General features: G+C 39.1%; 1 protein-coding gene across 1 annotated transcript in view; it reads left to right on the top strand.

Moving 5' to 3' along the window:
- Positions 1-3,999: 3,999 nt before the first annotated feature.
- The window catches only part of LOC134350248 (urokinase plasminogen activator surface receptor-like), a 43,771-nt gene continuing 30,363 nt past the window's right edge, over positions 4,000-17,407 (top strand). Inside the window, exons 1-2 of the mRNA XM_063055263.1 lie at positions 4,000-4,116; positions 5,744-5,863. Coding sequence (XP_062911333.1) covers positions 4,068-4,116; positions 5,744-5,863 — 169 coding nt within the window. The 5' untranslated portion in view covers positions 4,000-4,067. The remainder of the gene's footprint in view (positions 4,117-5,743; positions 5,864-17,407) is intronic.

Here is a 17,407-nt window from a genome sequence, read left to right as displayed (position 1 = left end):
AGGACATGCTGCCTGCTTGCACTCCTTTACAGACAAAGGAGGGAGGGACTCTTTGAATGACAGGTGATGCTCAGCCTGGTGAAATAAATGGGAGGTCAGATGATACAGTCCTCAGGACACATGATCTGGACACTGAACGAGCATTGTTATGCCTGCAGAGAAAATGGGTTTTGGAGGATCGATCAGGCAGTTTGATCCAAGTTGCTATTCCAGTTTGAGGAGAAGGGATTGACTGGTGGGGAGTTGTCTATGTGTCCACCCTCGCCTGGGTGATAGCTCCACCACAGAAGACCGGTCCCCCTGGTTAAAGTCACAGTCGGTGACTTGTAAAGGATTTCGGAGGACGGCGAGAAGATCGACAGCATCAGCTCACCTGAAGACTCAACTCACTCTCTCTCTCTCTCTCTCTCTCTCTCTCTCTCTCTCCATCACTACTCAACTAAATACCACGAACTGAACTGAACTGAACTTTGCTCAACATCGTAAGACTGTATCTTTTTACCCCTAGACTTAAAGAAGCTTGGTTTTTCATACATATATATTCCACCTTACTTTTATATATAATTATTGCTAACCTGTTTGATTTATTTACATTTATATTACTGTATTGCGTAGTTGCTAATAAATATCATTAGTTTATAGCAATACGAGACTCCAAAGTGTTTTCCATCTCTGCTGGTTCTTTATTCCCATCACGGGGTCTGTGACACCACTGCTGACCCCTCAGTGAGGACTGGTACATGTCCTCACAACTTCCAATTCCCGATGTCCACAATCAGTTACTTGGTCTTGCTGACATTGAGTGCAAGATTGTTGTTGTGTCACCACTCAACCTGCAGACCTATTGCACTCCTGCATGCCTCTTTGTTGCCATCTGATATTCTGACAATAGCAATGGTGTCATTGGCAAATTTATAGACTTTCATAACCATGTGCCTAGCCACATGATTATGAGAGTAGAGCAGTGGACCAAGTATGCATTCTTGATTGTCAGCAAGGAATAGATGTTATTACCAATTTACATTGAATGTGGTCTCCTAATAAGGAAGCCAAGAATTTTGCTGCAGGAAGAGGTACAGATACCCAGATTCTAAAGCCTGGTGATTAATACTGAATAGATGACGGTGTTAAAAGACCATAAGATATAGGAGCAGAAGTAGCCCATTCGGCTCATCACGTCTGCTCTGCCATTCAATCATGGGCTGATCCAATTCTTCCAGTCATCCCCACTCCCCTGCTTTCACCCCATACCCTTTGATGCCCTGGCTAACCAAGAACCTATCTATCTCTGCCTTAAATACACCCAATGACTTGGCTTCCACAGCTGCTCATGGCAATAAATTACACAGATTTACGACCCTCTGACTAAAGTAATTTCTCCGCATATCAGTTCTAAAAGGACATTCTTCAATCCTGAAGTCGTGCAGCAGACTGATATAATATTGCTGTTGTCCAGATGTTCTAAAAATCCAAGTGAAGAGTAAGTGAGATTGGGTCTGCTGTATCTGTAGCGGCTGTGAGTAAATTGTAGCAAGTCCAAATACTTGCTCAGGCAGAATCTAATTCTCTCCATAACTAACCTCTCAAAGCATTTCATCAAAGTAAATGTGAGTGCTACCCGACAACAGTTGTTGAGGTAGTTCACCTTCTGTTTCTTGGGCACCTGTATGATTGATGCCCTTTTGAAGTAGGTAGGCATATGGTCTGTTTCTATGGTGTAATTTTTTGTGACAAACATCAAAAATTTTTAAGGCAATCTTTCCAATGGGGATGTCCTTGTAAACATCTACACAATCATATGCAATGTGAATCTCGGTTATTTTCTCCACAACAGCTGCAGTGCCAATCACTATTTTAAATATCATTTCAGTAACACTGTTTGATTTGTTAAATTCTGATTAGCTTATCTCACCCACTCCCAGTCATTAACTTTGTTTGTACTAACGTTTGGAATTTCAGCAGGCCTTTGTTTGGTACTGTTCAGGAGTATGACGGTTAATTCTCTCCTATCGCAGTGCCACATACAAAGCTGTTATTGTGTCTGTTATTGGATGGTCAGTGTGGATTCCCTAATCCATCTTCTGACTTGACTCCAGGCAAATGCACAACCAGTGAGAGGGGACTGTTGTTGTCCTGTCACTGTTCCTTATAGAGTTTGAATCATACTTGATGTGAGAAATGTGTGTCATTGTGACAGTTATACCAGTTACTTGGATCAGCTGAATGAGTTTACTCTCAATGTGGTCTCTGTCACATTGTGTTCCTGCAGTTGGCAGACAATATGGCTGGTTAACCATACACACAGATACTGAACTGGTTACTTTATGATATGGATATTCCCTCTAGTTCCTGAACAACTGAAGTCTGAATGTAATTTGCAACAAATGCAACATTTTATCTATTAAAGACATTCATTTTGTTTTATCCATTTGATAAAATGACAACAGAATAACAGCGGTAGAATTAAGAGTACAAGAACGTGCCAGCACCATTAGGAAGGAGATGTGAAAGAGATATTTGATGTAGAATTCTAATCACAGTGGGGAATAGTTTTCTGGATGTCTGAGCTTTGAAGCTTCTGTATCTTCTTCTAGAAGGTAGAAGTGAGAAAAGGGAATGATCTGTGGCAGGTATCCCTGATGATGCTGTTAGCCTTACTGAATACACTGTGAAGAAATACTGGATGAAAGGAAGTGATGAACCTGTGACAGACTGGGCAGTGTTTTCTACTCTCTGCAGGTTCCATTTGTCCAGTACAGAGTAGTTACCATATCAGGCTGAGATGGGACTAGTTAGTACACTTTCTATTGTGTATCTGCAAAAGTTTGTGACGGTCTTCGTGGACATGCCAATTCCATTTTTCTTTTATTTTAGTGTATTTTCAAAGAAATTTCTTTCCCCTTTTTTATACTTTTTCTTTAATTTTATCTCTAAATGTTGGACAGCAAAACACTTTCTCTATCCGATTATTCCTAAACTTTTATATATGCTGTCAACCAGAGGACTGTAGCTGTGATTATTCGACATTTTCTTCTATGTAGTAACTTTTATATCTTGGAACCTACCGGATCTTTGAGGACATCTTTCAAAGGTGGTGCTTCAAGAAGTGGCATTGATCACTAAGAACACTCACCACCTGGGAATTGCACCATTCTCATTACTACGACCAGGAAGAAGTCACAGGAGCCTGGAGACCCACTCTCAGTAACTCAAAAACAGTTTCTGCTCCTCCATCATCAGGTTTCTGAATGGTCCATGAATCCATGAACGCTACCTTGTCATTCCATTCTTTTGCACTATTTATTACCCATGTCCCCATGGATATTCATGTATGGTTGAATGACAATTGAAGTTCCCAGTCCACCTTTGCAGATCATTTCTCATTCAGGTGAAATAAACCTTTTATCCTATTTTATTTTTGTCCTGTTCCATGGTTTACTCTGACTGAATTATGATCTTTTCCTAAAAAAATGCTCTCCCATGGATATTTCTTGCACCCGTCCAACTTCATTTCCTAAAGCTAAGATCTGCACCTGTTGAGTGTGTTATATATGAGATAAAACTAATCGGAATGCTGTGCAATTCTCTTCTCTAGATTTTGCATAATAACATCACCTAAGTTAATATTAAGATTACCGAAATTTTCACCCTTAATGATCTAAGGCTTTTGCACTTCACTGAAATTTGTCTACCATCTTCCTTGGAGGTCTACAACACACACCCAACAGTCCAATTATCCATTTTATCGTGTTCTTTGATTCAACCCACGTAGCCTTGTTAAATGATTCTGTTGAACTGGTGTGAATTTTATTGCTTGAGTAATACACACAGAATTTAATTGACAGGGATCTATGCCAACAGAATTTCAGTCTGATTGTTAATGATTAACATATACAAGAATATAAGGCAACCAATGGAAGTGCTAGAGATAACATTGTATCTGGTGCAGATACAGTATATATATGTGTGTGTGTGTCTGTCACTTAGTAGATCCATTTCGTGGAGCTGTGTGGAGGAAAGGGTTGTGTCTCTGTTCTACAAGAGGAACATCACAGATTTGAGCAAAGATGAAGCTGCTACAGAGCATTTTCATTCTGTTTGCTCTCATCACTGAAGGTGAGTATTTTTAACAGAAAGGTGCATTTATTTATCCCCTCCAGGGTGATTACATTAACCTGTGTAATTGATTTAATAATATCTACTTAAAGTATAAGTGTGAAATATGCTGGCACATAATATTACACTGATGTGTGCTTTATTTTGAATTTCATTCTCAGAGTGTAGATTTAACTGGTAAAATCTGTATTTAATGTAGATACTAGTTTCTCTTGAGGGTAGTGGTAAGCCAGCTAAGGAATGTGGGAGGAAACCAGAGCATCCAGAGGAATCTTACGTGGTCACAGGGACATCTGGCCAACTTAATACAGACAGCACTTGAAGTCAGGACTGTGTCCTGGAGTTGTGTCACAGCAGAACCAAGTACAACACCATCATACATATGAACAGAAAGATTTATGAAATCTTAAAGGTTTATGAAATGGCAGAAGCTGCTGGCTATTCAGGTCATTGTATGTGCTCTTATTCAGTAAGACTTCCACTTGACTCCTCAAACACTTTGGGAACCATCTCTAAAAAGGAAAGAGGGTACGATCGGAGTCTGAGAGGGATACATCAAGAGATTGGACTCTTCACAGCTGATGATATGAGATTCAAAAATGAGACAAAGGAAGTTGGAAATACAAACGTAGATCAGAATAGAAGGATATTAGACATCTTGGAGGGCTAATGAATGATGTAAAGGGAAAAGAAGGTCAAAATATAGGGATGTTTTGGAACTGAAAATATATCTTATCTGATTCATTATAGATAAATGTCCCAAACATAATAAAGTTGAAACTCTCTGGTCCAGCATGATTTTGATCTGTAATACAGTCCTGTAATAATTAATTAATTCCAACTAAGATCTAATTAAGATCTGTAGTAACCTGTACCTAATTAAACGACCAGTGCAATTTTTGTGATCTCAGCTGGCAGTATTTCCAGCTTACTGAAACGTCCTTATCTAACCTATGGTGTGTCTTGTATTTTAATTAATTATTCTCCTACTCCAAGAAAGATGATCAGGGGTCAATTTATGTCATGCTATATTTTCTGTGGTCCAGCACCAGTCAGGTCCCAAGGATGCCTAACTAAAGGACTTTTTTTTCATCTGATAAATTGTTCTCATTCTATTCTAGCATTCATTGTTTAGGGCCGACTGGACGAAGAAAGGCAATAGGAGTATTACACAATAGATGTTTCTGAGCTCCTAGGTTTTCATTCAACAAGCAGTAATCCTTGTCCCTGAGGAATATTTCTAGTTTTCCTGGCTCTGAATGTTTCCATTATTCAAAGTTGGTCAAACCAATGTGGTGCTGTTCCAGCATAACCTCTCTGCTCATATATTTTACGCATCAGCTATATAATTCACCAGTATGAGGAAGGGCCAGGTAATTAGGAAAGCCCCATTTAAAGCAAATATGGAAAGGCTCAGAAAAGCAAGGGAATGGATAGACATGGGTGATAGGGTCAGATGAAGAGAGGTGGGAGAATTATTGACCATTGCTTAAAGAGTTGGATGGAACAGCTGGACCAAATGGCTTCATACTGTGCTGTGCATTTGGTATAATAATCAAGCTCTGTTCATTTATGTCTGCTTAATGTGTCTGGAGAGGTGACTAATTAGTTTCCTCCCTTGTTCCAGCTTTGGCCCTTGAGTGTTACTCTTGTTCCAGTTCAGATGGAAACTGTGATAACCAAAAGACATACACAGTAACAGGTGATGAGAAATGTATGACAAGAACTGTTTTCAGTGTGGAATCAGGTAACTTTTATACTTATTTTGTCTCTGAACAACTAGGATGAATTCAGATCATTAACACATCCTCAAGAGTGACATTTGGCTACAATTTGCCATAGGCAGCAGTGACCCAATGGATCCCACCATAGACTAGTGTTTTCTCACCCTGTATGACTGAAGTAAAGGGAGAAAGGAATTGGTCTGATATATGGGTACATTGACATGGGGTAGGTGAAGGGGCAGAACAGGGAGAAGAACAAGAGAAATACTTGATATAAAACCAATAATATCTTCCTCTATATTAAGTTAACAATTTTCAATCTTTTGCCTGAGTGGACGATGCATCATAACTGAGTGGTTAAGGTGGTTTGTCTTGTCATCAAACACTCTTAACAAACTTCTACGGATATCCTGTTGAAAGTGTCCTGACTGGTTTCATCATGGTCTTGTATGGAATTCAAGTGTGCAGGGTCATAAGAAGCTGAATAGAATACTGTACTCAACCCAATGCATCACTAGCATGTCCCTCCCCACCATCAATAGTATCTAAAGGGGATGCTGCTTGAAGATGGAAACATCCAGCCTCAAAGATCTCCACCATACGGGGCGTACCATTTTCTCACAGCTCCCATCAGGCAGGAGGTATGGAAGCCTGAAGTCCCACACCACCAGGTACAGGAGTAGCTAGTTCAATTCAGTTATTTAATTCAACCAAACTGCACAATCCTAACCCTTACCTCAGTATTGCAACTCTCTATAACTACTTTCCTCTGCAACTGACACACAAAAGATGCTGGAGGAACTCAGCAGGACAGGCAGCATCTGCAGAAAAGAGTAAACAGTTGATTTTCAGGTCGAGGTCATCAGGACTGGAGACAAAAGATGAGAAGTCGAGGTAAGAAGGTGGAGGAAGTGGAGGAAGGGGAGGAAGAAATGCAAGGTAGTCGGTGGTGGGTGAAACTGGGAGAGGGGGAGGGGTGAAGTAAAGTGTTGAGAAGTCAGTTGGTGGAAGTGACCAAGAGCTGGAGAAGGGGGAATGTGATAGGAGTAGACTGAAGGCCGTGGAAGGAGGAGGAGTACCAGAGGTGATGAACAGTAAGGAGTTAAGGTGAGAGAAGGATAAAGGAATGGGTAACGGTGAAGCGGCGGGGGGGCCGGTGTGGAAGGAACATTACCAGAATTTCAAGAAATCAATGTTCATGCCATCAGGTTGAAGTCTACACATATAGAATACAAGTGTTGCTCCTCCAACCTGAGTGTGGCCTCATCACAGCAGTAGAGGAGGCCATGGATTGACATGTCAGAATGGGAATGGGAAGTAGAATTTAAATGCTGGCCACTGGAGGTCCTGCTTTTTTCTGGTGAGATTTCTCGAACTTCTGGTAATGTCCCCCTTCACCATTCTCCATTCCCCTACCTGCCCATTTCCTCCCCCTTCTCTTTCTTCCATGGCTTTCTGTTCTCTCCTTATCAGGTTCTCCCTTCTTCAGCCCCTTATCTATTTCACCAAACGACCTCCCAGCTCTTTACTTCACACCTCCCCCTCTCCTAGTTTCTCCTGTCACCAATTACCTTGTATTTTTCCTCCCCTTCCCCCCACCTTCTTACGCTGACTTCTCATCTTTTCTCTCCAGTCCTGCCAAAAGGTCTCAGCCCAAAACATCGGCTGTACTCTTTTCCATAGATGCTGCTTGGCCTGCTGAGTTCCTCCAGCATCTTGTGTTTGTTGCTCGGATTTCCAGCATCTGCAGCTTTTTGCTTGTTTTCCTCTACAATTGACTTTGTTTCTTTTTGTTCTAATTATGTTCTTTCTTGTAAAATTTCATATTGTGAGGGGTTTCTTCTTTTGTGTTACTGCAAAGGCTAACAAAATGGCTTCTTTGTTATGTTATAATTAAAATGGCTTTTCTGTAATAATAACTGCTGAGAAAGTTCTCTCTCTAGCAGCTTGTTTGGGTTATAAAGAGAATTGGAGACCGCCCCTATCTGCAAATGGAGTAGCAGCAATTTTGTTCTGCTCTTAGTTTTCTTTCTCTCCCCCAGTTTAAACTTAGAATTTAAAATTTTTATTTGCTGATTCTTGAGGGGGAATCATATGTCTATGTCTACAAGGAGTGGGAAGAACCTGTCTGAACCTAGTCACAAAGGTAATGGAAAAGGAAAGATGCCAAAGGAAAGATCTGATGAAATGTCACCAAGATATCGTTCGGACACTGAATTCAATTAAAGATCAGAATGGGTCAATTAAAGACCAACTGGAAAAGAATAGTAATGAAGTGAAGTCATTTCTGGGAAAACTTAAAGACCTGGAAACTCAAGTTATTACAAATGAAGAGGAATTGAAGATAACTAAGCAAAAATTGTTTGAAGCTACAACCCGTTTGGAAAGATATCAAAATAAGATTGTAGACCTGGAAACTAGGTCTCGCTGAAAGAATATATGAATTGTTGGGCTGCAAGAAGGAGCTGAAGATGGAGATTTAACTGTTTACTTTGGTAAGCCTTTTCATACTTCATTTCCTACCATTTTATCACAGCCGCCTACTGTAGAAAGAGCACACAGAGCGTTTACTTCGAAATTTAAGGATCCAAATAAACCAAGATCTGTTCTGGTTTGCTTTCATCACTCTAAAATTAAAGATCAGATAATGCGACAAGCAAGAAAAGAGAGTTTTTAGATTTAAGGAGTCTGAGCTCCGTTTTTATGAAGATTATCTGAAGGAGGTAATGGAACAAAGATCAGGATTTGTTCTGGTAATGAAACAGGCATATGATAAGAAACTGTTTCCTTCTCTGCATTACCCAACAAGAATTAAAGTTTTTCTTCCTAACTCTCCTCCTTGTGCATTTTTTAATCCAAAAGCTGCGCTGGACTTCATTCAGACTATACCTGCTGCCGCTACCGATGCCGTTACTGAATGAACTATCTGAAAGGTTGTTTGGTTATCTGTATATTATTTACATTAGGAAAGAAGATTTATGAAGGTTATTTAGATATTCCATTGAGAGACTAATGAAAGGAGATAAGGAGATTTGTTCATTATTGCATATTATTTGTTTTCTTTTGGAAAGAAGAGTTATGGTTCAAGTATGACTGTTTAAATGGTTATTCGGACTGTTACGAGAATACACATAAAATTAAGATGTTTGCTGGCCTGGGCTAGCATCAGTGGCATCAGCAGTTGGTCTGCCACCTGCCCTCAGGGGAAGGAGAGATAAGGAACAATGGAGCAGCGTCTGGAGATGTGTAATGAAGGGATGTGGGAGGAAGAGCTGTCTGGAGCGGCTCCCCCCTTTGAACCCTGAACTGTTTGAAGTGATGGACAGGCGATACCCCAGCAGGGGGATAAAAAGGGACAGGTTCGCTAAGACAGACACACACGCCACCCGAGGTAACGAGACCCTGGAAGCGGTACGCTTCTCACGAGTGGGTGAGAAGTGCCAGACAACGACCAGGGTGGAAAGGTACGATCAGCGGGAACCCGGTGTGTGTCCGCCCTTGCCTGGGTGCCGGGTTCACTGCAGAGGATCGACCGCATCTGGAGGAGGGGTCACAGTCGGTGACCTCAGGTGACATCACCAAGGACCCGCCCAAATGCTGTTTGTGAGCCATCTCGCTGGTCTGTGAGTGAAGCTGTGCTGAATGATGAGTTGTTCCTATTCTATGTCTCTCTTCCCCCACGTTGTCCACCGCCATGGCAACGATTACTGCGAACTGAACTACTAAACTGGACTGAACTTTGAGTCATTTTGAAATTGGTCATTTACCCCTAGACAACGATAGAGCTTGATTGATGCTGTTATCTTAATTCTGTGCACATGTGTGTTTATCATCACTGAACTGTTGCATTTATTATCCTTTCGATTACTGTGTTGCTTGTTTCTGTAATAAAACTTTCTTAGTTCTAGTACTCCAGACTCCAACTGAGTGATCCATTTCTGCTGGTTTGGCAACCCAGTTACGGGGTACGTAACAGGACATTTGACTGAGAAAAGAAGATAAAGGGATTTGTTCTTTTAACCTAATACCTGGTTTGATTTTTTTTTGTTTCTTTCTTAATTAACTAATTGGTAGTTTGTTCCCTACTAATAGGGTTTCTTTTTATATATATATTTGGAGGGTTTAATTACGTATGATATTATTAATTAGTATTTTTGAAAATTTAGCTGGGTTATATATACTATTAACTTTTTTCTGTTTCATAATAGCGTCTTGTAACCAAATTTAAAGTTTTTTTAGGGATTTAATGTTAATCTTAAAGATGGCGCTGTTTTTTCTCTCTAAGAGATAACATTATTTTGGTTCTTTCTTGTTTAATAGATGATGGAATGTAAATACTTTCCTTTGTTGAGACTTTGTCATCTTTCTTACAAGGTCACTCTACTTTTTACTAACTAGGGGGAGGGAAAGAAAATACAGACAGAGCGGTCCTTGGCTTTGTATTCTATCATAGATTGCTTGCCCTTTTTTTCGGGCTTCTGGTGGGGTGGTGGGCTTAGAGTTAGGAGATTTTTCCCATTGGGTGCTTCCAGAGCATGTATGTTTTTTATGTGGTTGTGTTCTTCATCAGCACCATTTTTGATTACCCGGTATTGGTATGTGCTCTGCACATGTATAAAGTAGAATAAAATTATAGGATGGTATTTAAACGGATTAATGTAATAAGTTGGAATGTATGTGGTTGGAATCATCCTATCAAATGAAAAAAGACTTTAAAAGTTATTAATCGATTCCAACTTGATATAATTTTTGCTCAGGAGACACGTATCAGGGCGGGAGATCAAAATAGATCTTTTGGATGGTGGAGAACCTTGCAATTCCACTGTACCTCTCAGAGTAAAACTAAAGGCGTGTCTAGTTTTATTAAATCCAATAAATTTATTCAAAAGGATATTGAATCAGATTCTAATGGTAGATTTTTAATTGTTAAAGGAGTGATCTGTAACAGAAAAGTTGTTTTGGTCAATCTGTATGGTCCTAACTTAGATGATCCTTTTTTCAAAAAGATATTTCTGCTTTTCTGCCTGATTTAAATGAATATATGTTGATAATGGGCAGGGATTTTAACTGTTGTTGTTTAAATCCTATGATTGACAAGAGCTCAACAAATCAGCGACTTCCGAATTGTTCCGCATCACTTATTAACTCCTTTTTGATTGATTTTGGGTTGATAGAGTTGTGGAGGCATCTGTACCCCGATAACAGAGAATATTCCTTCTTTTCACATGTCTATAAAAAATATTTGAGGATTGATTATATTATAATTGATCCCTGCTTTTTGCCTAGTGTTAAGAATTGTGAATATGACACGATTGCTATATCTGATCATGCGCCTCTGAGTTTGTCCTTTGAATTTGATGATGTCACTCTTGCCCCTCCACCATGGCGCACGTCTCAGACATTATTGCAAAACTCTGTCAGTTTTATTGAAAACCATATAAAAGAATTTTTTTCTTTTTAATAATATAGGGGGTACGTCCATAGAAACATAGAAACATAGAAAATAAGTGCAGGAGTAGGCAATTCAGCCCTTCAAGCCTGCACCGCCATTCAGTATGATCATGGCTGATCATCCAACTCAGAGCCCTTGTACCTGTCTTCTTTCCATACCCCCGATCCCTTTAGCCACAAGGGCCATATCTAACTCCCTCTTAAATATAGTCCAAATTAATTATATGGGATACATTTAAAGCATTTTTACGTGGTCAGATTATTTCTTATTCAGCTAAACTTAAAAAACAGACTAAAGTAGAATTAGATAAAATTTCAAAACAAATTAAAGATTTAGATAATATTTATACAATTTCCCCTAATATTGATTTATTCAAACAAAGGGTGGAACTTCAATCACAATCTATCTATGTAATACTAAAACTCTCATGCTCTGTCTGTCTGTCTGTATGTGACCTCCAATTAGCGCAAACGCTGCATTACAGTGGCACTTTTTATTGGCTAAATTGAATTAAAATGCGCTAACTTACAAAATGCAAGCAAAGTTCAGGGTTATACATTCGCATAAAATTGCTCATTCGCCAAAAATCAACAGGCTGGCTTTCATCCAAGACCCAATCGGCCATCATGGAAATCGGGACGCGACAGCCCGATGCATGCGCACGGCCAGTCTCAGCAGCGTCACCTACTGGAGAAAAAGGACAGGGCAGCTCTATTTCCAGGGGTCACATTTTGCTAATCACCACCATCAGCATGTGCAGGATTAGGACAGATCTAACTGCCACCCATCAATAAGAGATGATTAAATCTTATTGTAATGATGTACTTCCAGACACCCATAAAACCCTTTGCTGCAGTCAAAGGACAGCGGTGACTATATCACGTCCATTTAGGAGAACGCCAACCACATCATCAAGAATAATCAGCATCCTTTGGTGTTACTGCTTCACATCTTCTATCCAGCATCAGGGTAAAAAAAAATGGTCAGCCTAATTATGCCGCGTGGAAAGGAAAGGGGGACATTATGATCAAGAGATGACGCCAAACGTCGTCAGGAAGCGGCAATGAGAGGGAGAGAAGAAGAATCAGATGAGGCCAGGGCCGCACGACTCCAGGATCAAAGAGTCAGGACAAAAAGAGTTGAGAGAAGAAGAGACAGAGAAGGAGAGGCATGCACATCTCCAGGAACAGAGACAGACAACAAACAGCAGAAGAGAGAAGAGATGGGGGATGAAAGGGCTGCACATCTCCAGAATGACAACGAGAGGCACAGATGGAGGAGGGAACAAGAATCCAATCAGGCCAGGGCCGCACGACTCCAGGATCAGAGAGAAATAACAAATGGTAGAAGCGATGAACAGACGAAGGATGAAAGGGCTGCGTGTCTCCAGAATGACAAAAACAGGCAGAAAAGGAGGAGAGAGGAAAAGACAGAGGAGAAAAGGAAAGATCAACTCGAGAATATGCGGCACAGAGTAATCATTGCGAGAGTTGCTGAAGACGACAATGGCTGCGTTCGACAATACGTCGACAGAAAGAGCAAGGCAAAATGTGTGACTCTCATGCTGTCACATTTCTGCTGATATTGGTTCGATGACCAGAGTATGCCCTCGCTTTTGTGCCTTCCTGTCCACTGAAGAAACCTTACATTTCTGCTGTATGAAGAGAAAGGTCAGGATAGGCAATTTGCAGCCTCTACCTAATGAACTCCTCAATTTGTACAGCAATGATGAACCTATTGCAAACGAGTTCAGGAAGAACATCAGACAATACTATTGCCTCTTCCAAATGACGTCCTTTGGTGCGAAAGAAGTCATTCCAACTAGGAATCAATGGAATCCTTTTGTGATTATTCCAGGCCAAATCCATCATTACATCGGACATTTAATTCCATACCTGACCCAGCAAGCCCGATTCCTTCAAATTTACTTCATGGATATTTAATGTTCATTCTGGTCACATATTTCTCTTGCTATGCGTCTTTCTTCTTTAATAAGCTGAGTTTTTCTTCTTTGATTTCCAAATCAAAGAGATAGTAATAGCATTCAGGAAAATTTAATGTTCATTCTGGTCACATCAGACTGCACTACCCTCCTCTCAAAGGGTGCCCCAATGGGTCACCCCGTTGTCCAGTATAACCTATTATTAACTCATCCCATTGAAGGCTATTTGCTTAAGTTAAAAAGCCAATTTTATATGTTTGGAGATAAAAATAACAAACTGCTCACATCTCAATTAAAAACAGCTGGAGCCAAAAGGCAAATTTTGAAAATCCATAGGAAAGATGGTACCTTGGCTTGGGAATATGAAGAAACTAATAAGATTTTTCAAGATTTTTATACTGAACTTTATAAATCTCAATGTCCAGTAGACTGTTCTGAGATGAATGCTTTTTTACGAAAGATTGCTTTTCCTAAAATTTCTGTTGAGGATCGCAAAACTCCTGGTGCCCAAATTACTGAAGCCGAAATTCATAAAGCTATATTTTCAATGCAATCTGGTAAGGCCCCTGGACTTGATGGTTATCCTGCAGAATTTTATAAAAAATTTGGAGAATTGCTTTCTCCATATATGTTGGAAATGTTTAAGGATTCTTTTGTGAAAGGTGATTTACCCTCTACTTTTTATGATGCTTCTATTTCTTTAATTCTCAAAAAGATAAAGATCCTACTGACTGTGCTTCATTCAGACCTATTTCATTACTGAATGTTGACGCTAAGATTTTGTCAAAGATAATGGCCATTCAGATGGAGAATATTTTGGGTAAAATTATTTTTAAACAGGCTTTATAAAGGGTCACTATTCTTTTTCAAATGTTCAGAAACTATTTAACACTATATATTTGTCCTCTTTTAAAACTCCACAATGCGTCAAATCTTTGGATGCTGAAAAAGCGTTTGATCTCATCGAATGGAAATATTTATTTAATGTTTTAGAGAAATTTGGCTTTGCTGTTAATTTTAATAATTGGATTAAAATGATATATAAAGCTGCGATTGCTGCTGTTGTCACTAACAACTGTAGGTCTCCTTTTTTTCAGTTTTCAAGTGGTCAAGACAAGGTTGTCCATTAAGTCCTTTGTTATTTAATTTAATATTAGAACCCCTTGCTATTGCTCTTTGTGAAGCTAAAAATATTCATGGGATTTTTGTGAATGAGACCATGCATAAGATCTCTCTTTACGCTGACAATTTTTTGGTTTACATATCTAATCCCAACGAATCTATTCCTGCCCTGCTAAAATTATTCAGCAAATTTGAAGATTTTTCAGGATCTAAAAAAAAATTTTAGTGAAAGTGAATTGTTTCCTTTAAATGAAACTGTTTCTATTTATGGTAACACTCCTTTTAAAGTCACAGATTCTTTTAGATAATTAGGTGTTATAATTACAAAAAAAAATTAAGGATCTTTATAAAGCCAATTTTGTTCCCTTATTAGACTCTATGAAGTATTTATGTAGTAGATGGAGTCCACTTATATTTTCACTTGTTGGTCGTATTCATATAGTTAAAATGATGATTTTACCAAAATTTTTATATTTATTTCAGAATATCCCTGTTTTTTTTTGACTAAGAAGTTTTTTGATTGGATTGATTCAATTATCCTATCTTTTATTTGGAATAAAGAAAGACCAAGAATTAGTAAATATCACTTACAAAAGTTGAAAAAGGATGGAGGTCTTGCTTTGCCTAATCTAAGAATGTATTACTGGGCTGTTAATGTGTGATACATGTCCTTTTAGTTATATTGGGTTGATAAGAACAATCGGCCAATTTGGGTAGACCTGGAACTGAAAACTGTGAAACAGTTTTATTTAACCTCATTATTGGGAGTTAATTTACCTATACAATTAGCTAAAGTTGCTAATTTAAACCTTATACCCTGTGATTAAGCATTCTTTACAAATTTGGCTCCAGTTCCGCAATTTTTTTAATCTTAAAAAATTTAAAATTTGTAGTTTAATTTATGAAAATTACTTTTTAAAGCCTTCTTTGGGTGATCCAATTTTTTTACTTTGGAAAAACAAAGGTATTAATTATTTTTTGGATTTATTTAAAGAAGATAGATTGATGTCTTTTGAACAATTAGTTGATAAATATTCTTTTTCATACTCACACTTTTTACAATTCCTTCTAGTTAGACATTTCTTACAAAAATATTTAAGTAATTTTCGTTACATATTGGAGGCTGATCTGGTAGATATTATTATGAGTATGAACCCTTCAATGAAGGATTCTATTGGAAGAATTTATAAGTTATTATTACAATAGGACAATATAGGCAGAACTCAGCATGGATTCCTTAAAGGAAAATCCTGCTTGACAATCCTATTAAAATTTTTTGAGGAAATTACAAGTAGGCTAGACAAGGGAGATGCAGTGGATGTTATATATTTGGATTTTCAGAAGGCCTTTGACAAGGTGCTGCACATGAGGCTACTTAACAAGATAAGAGCCCATGGAATTACGGGAAAGTTACATTCGTGGATAGAGAGTTGGCTGATTGGCAGGAAGCAGAGAGTGGGAATAAAGAGATCCTATTCTGGTTGGCTGCCGGTTACCAGTGGTGTTCCACAGGGGTCTGTGTTGGAGCCGCTCCTTTTTACATTGTACATCAACGATTTGGATTATGGAATAGATGGCTTTGTGGCTAAGTTTGCTGATGATACGAAGATAGATGGAGGGGCCGGTAGTGCTGAGGAAATGGAGAGTCTGCAGGGAGACTTGGATAGATTGGAAGAATGGGCAAAGAAGTGGCAAATGAAATACAATATTGGAAAGTGTATGGTTATGCACTTTGGCAGAAGAAATAAACGGGCAGACTATTATTTAAATAGGGAGAGAATTCAAAGTTCTGAGATGCAACGGGACTTGGGAGTCCTCGTACAGGATACCCTTAAGGTTAACCTTCAGGTTGAGTCGGTGGTGAAGAAGGCGAATGCAATGTTGGCATTCATTTCTAGAGGAATAGAGTATGGGAGCAGGGATGTGATGTTGAGGCTCTATAAGGCGCTGGTGAGACCTCACTTGGAGTACTGTGGGCAGCTTTGGTCTCCTTATTTAAGAAAGGATGTGCTGACGTTGGAGAGGGTACAGAGAAGATTCACGAGAATGATTCCGGGAATGAGAGGGTTAACATATGAGGAACGTTTGTCCGCTCTTGGACTGTATTCCTTGGAGTTTAGAAGAATGAGGGGAGACCTCATAGAAACATTTCGAAATTTGAAAGGCATGGACAGAGTGGATGTGGCAAAGTTGTTTGCCATGATGGGGAGTCTAGTACGAGAGGGCATGACTTAAGGATTGAAGGGCGCCCATTCAGAACAGAAATGCAAAGAAATTTTTTTAGTCAGAGGGTGGTGAATCTATGGAATTTGTTGCCAGGCCAAATATTTATGGCAGAGATTGATAGGTATCTGAGTAGCCAGGGCATCAAAGGTTATGGTGAGATGGCGGGGGAGTGGGACTAAATGGGAGAATGGATCAGCTCATGATAAAATGGCGGAGCAGACTCGAAGGGCCGAATGGCCAACTTCTGTTCCTTTGTCTTATGGTCTTACGGTCTTATGGGATAAGGTCCTTTATTTAAGACTAAACAGGATTGGGAAAAGGAACTCAATTTGACTTTTATGACGGAGGTTTGGATGCGGATTCTGAAGCTGGTTAACTCTTCTTCGATCTGTGCTAGTCATTCACTGATTCAATTTAAAATTGTACATTGTTACCATTTGACGAAGGAGAGACTCTCTAAAATATTTCCTAATGTTGATAGTTATTGTGATAGATGTAAAACTGAGATAGCGACACTGACACATATGTTTTGGTCTTGTTCTATACTGGAACAGTTCTGGAAGTCAGTTTTTTTGACAATTTCTAAAGCACTTAAAATTAATCTACAACCTAATAAATTAACTGTGCTTTTTGGAATAATTCCTCAAAATATTCATGGTATTTCTGTGTCTGACCAACATGTTATTGCATTTGTTACATTGATAGCTAGGAGGGCCATTTTGTTGAAGTGGAAGGATACATCAGCTCCCACTTTGTCACAATGGTTCTCTCAAGTGATGCTATGTCTTAGTTTGGAGAAAATTAGAAGTCGAACCTTTGAACCTT

The sequence above is a fragment of the Mobula hypostoma genome, chromosome 8, assembly GCF_963921235.1.
Source record: "Mobula hypostoma chromosome 8, sMobHyp1.1, whole genome shotgun sequence".
In the NCBI taxonomy this organism is placed as follows: Eukaryota; Metazoa; Chordata; class Chondrichthyes; order Myliobatiformes; family Myliobatidae; genus Mobula; species Mobula hypostoma.
The sequence above is the reverse complement of the archived record's forward strand: the minus strand, read 5'-3'. Positions and strand labels throughout refer to the sequence as shown.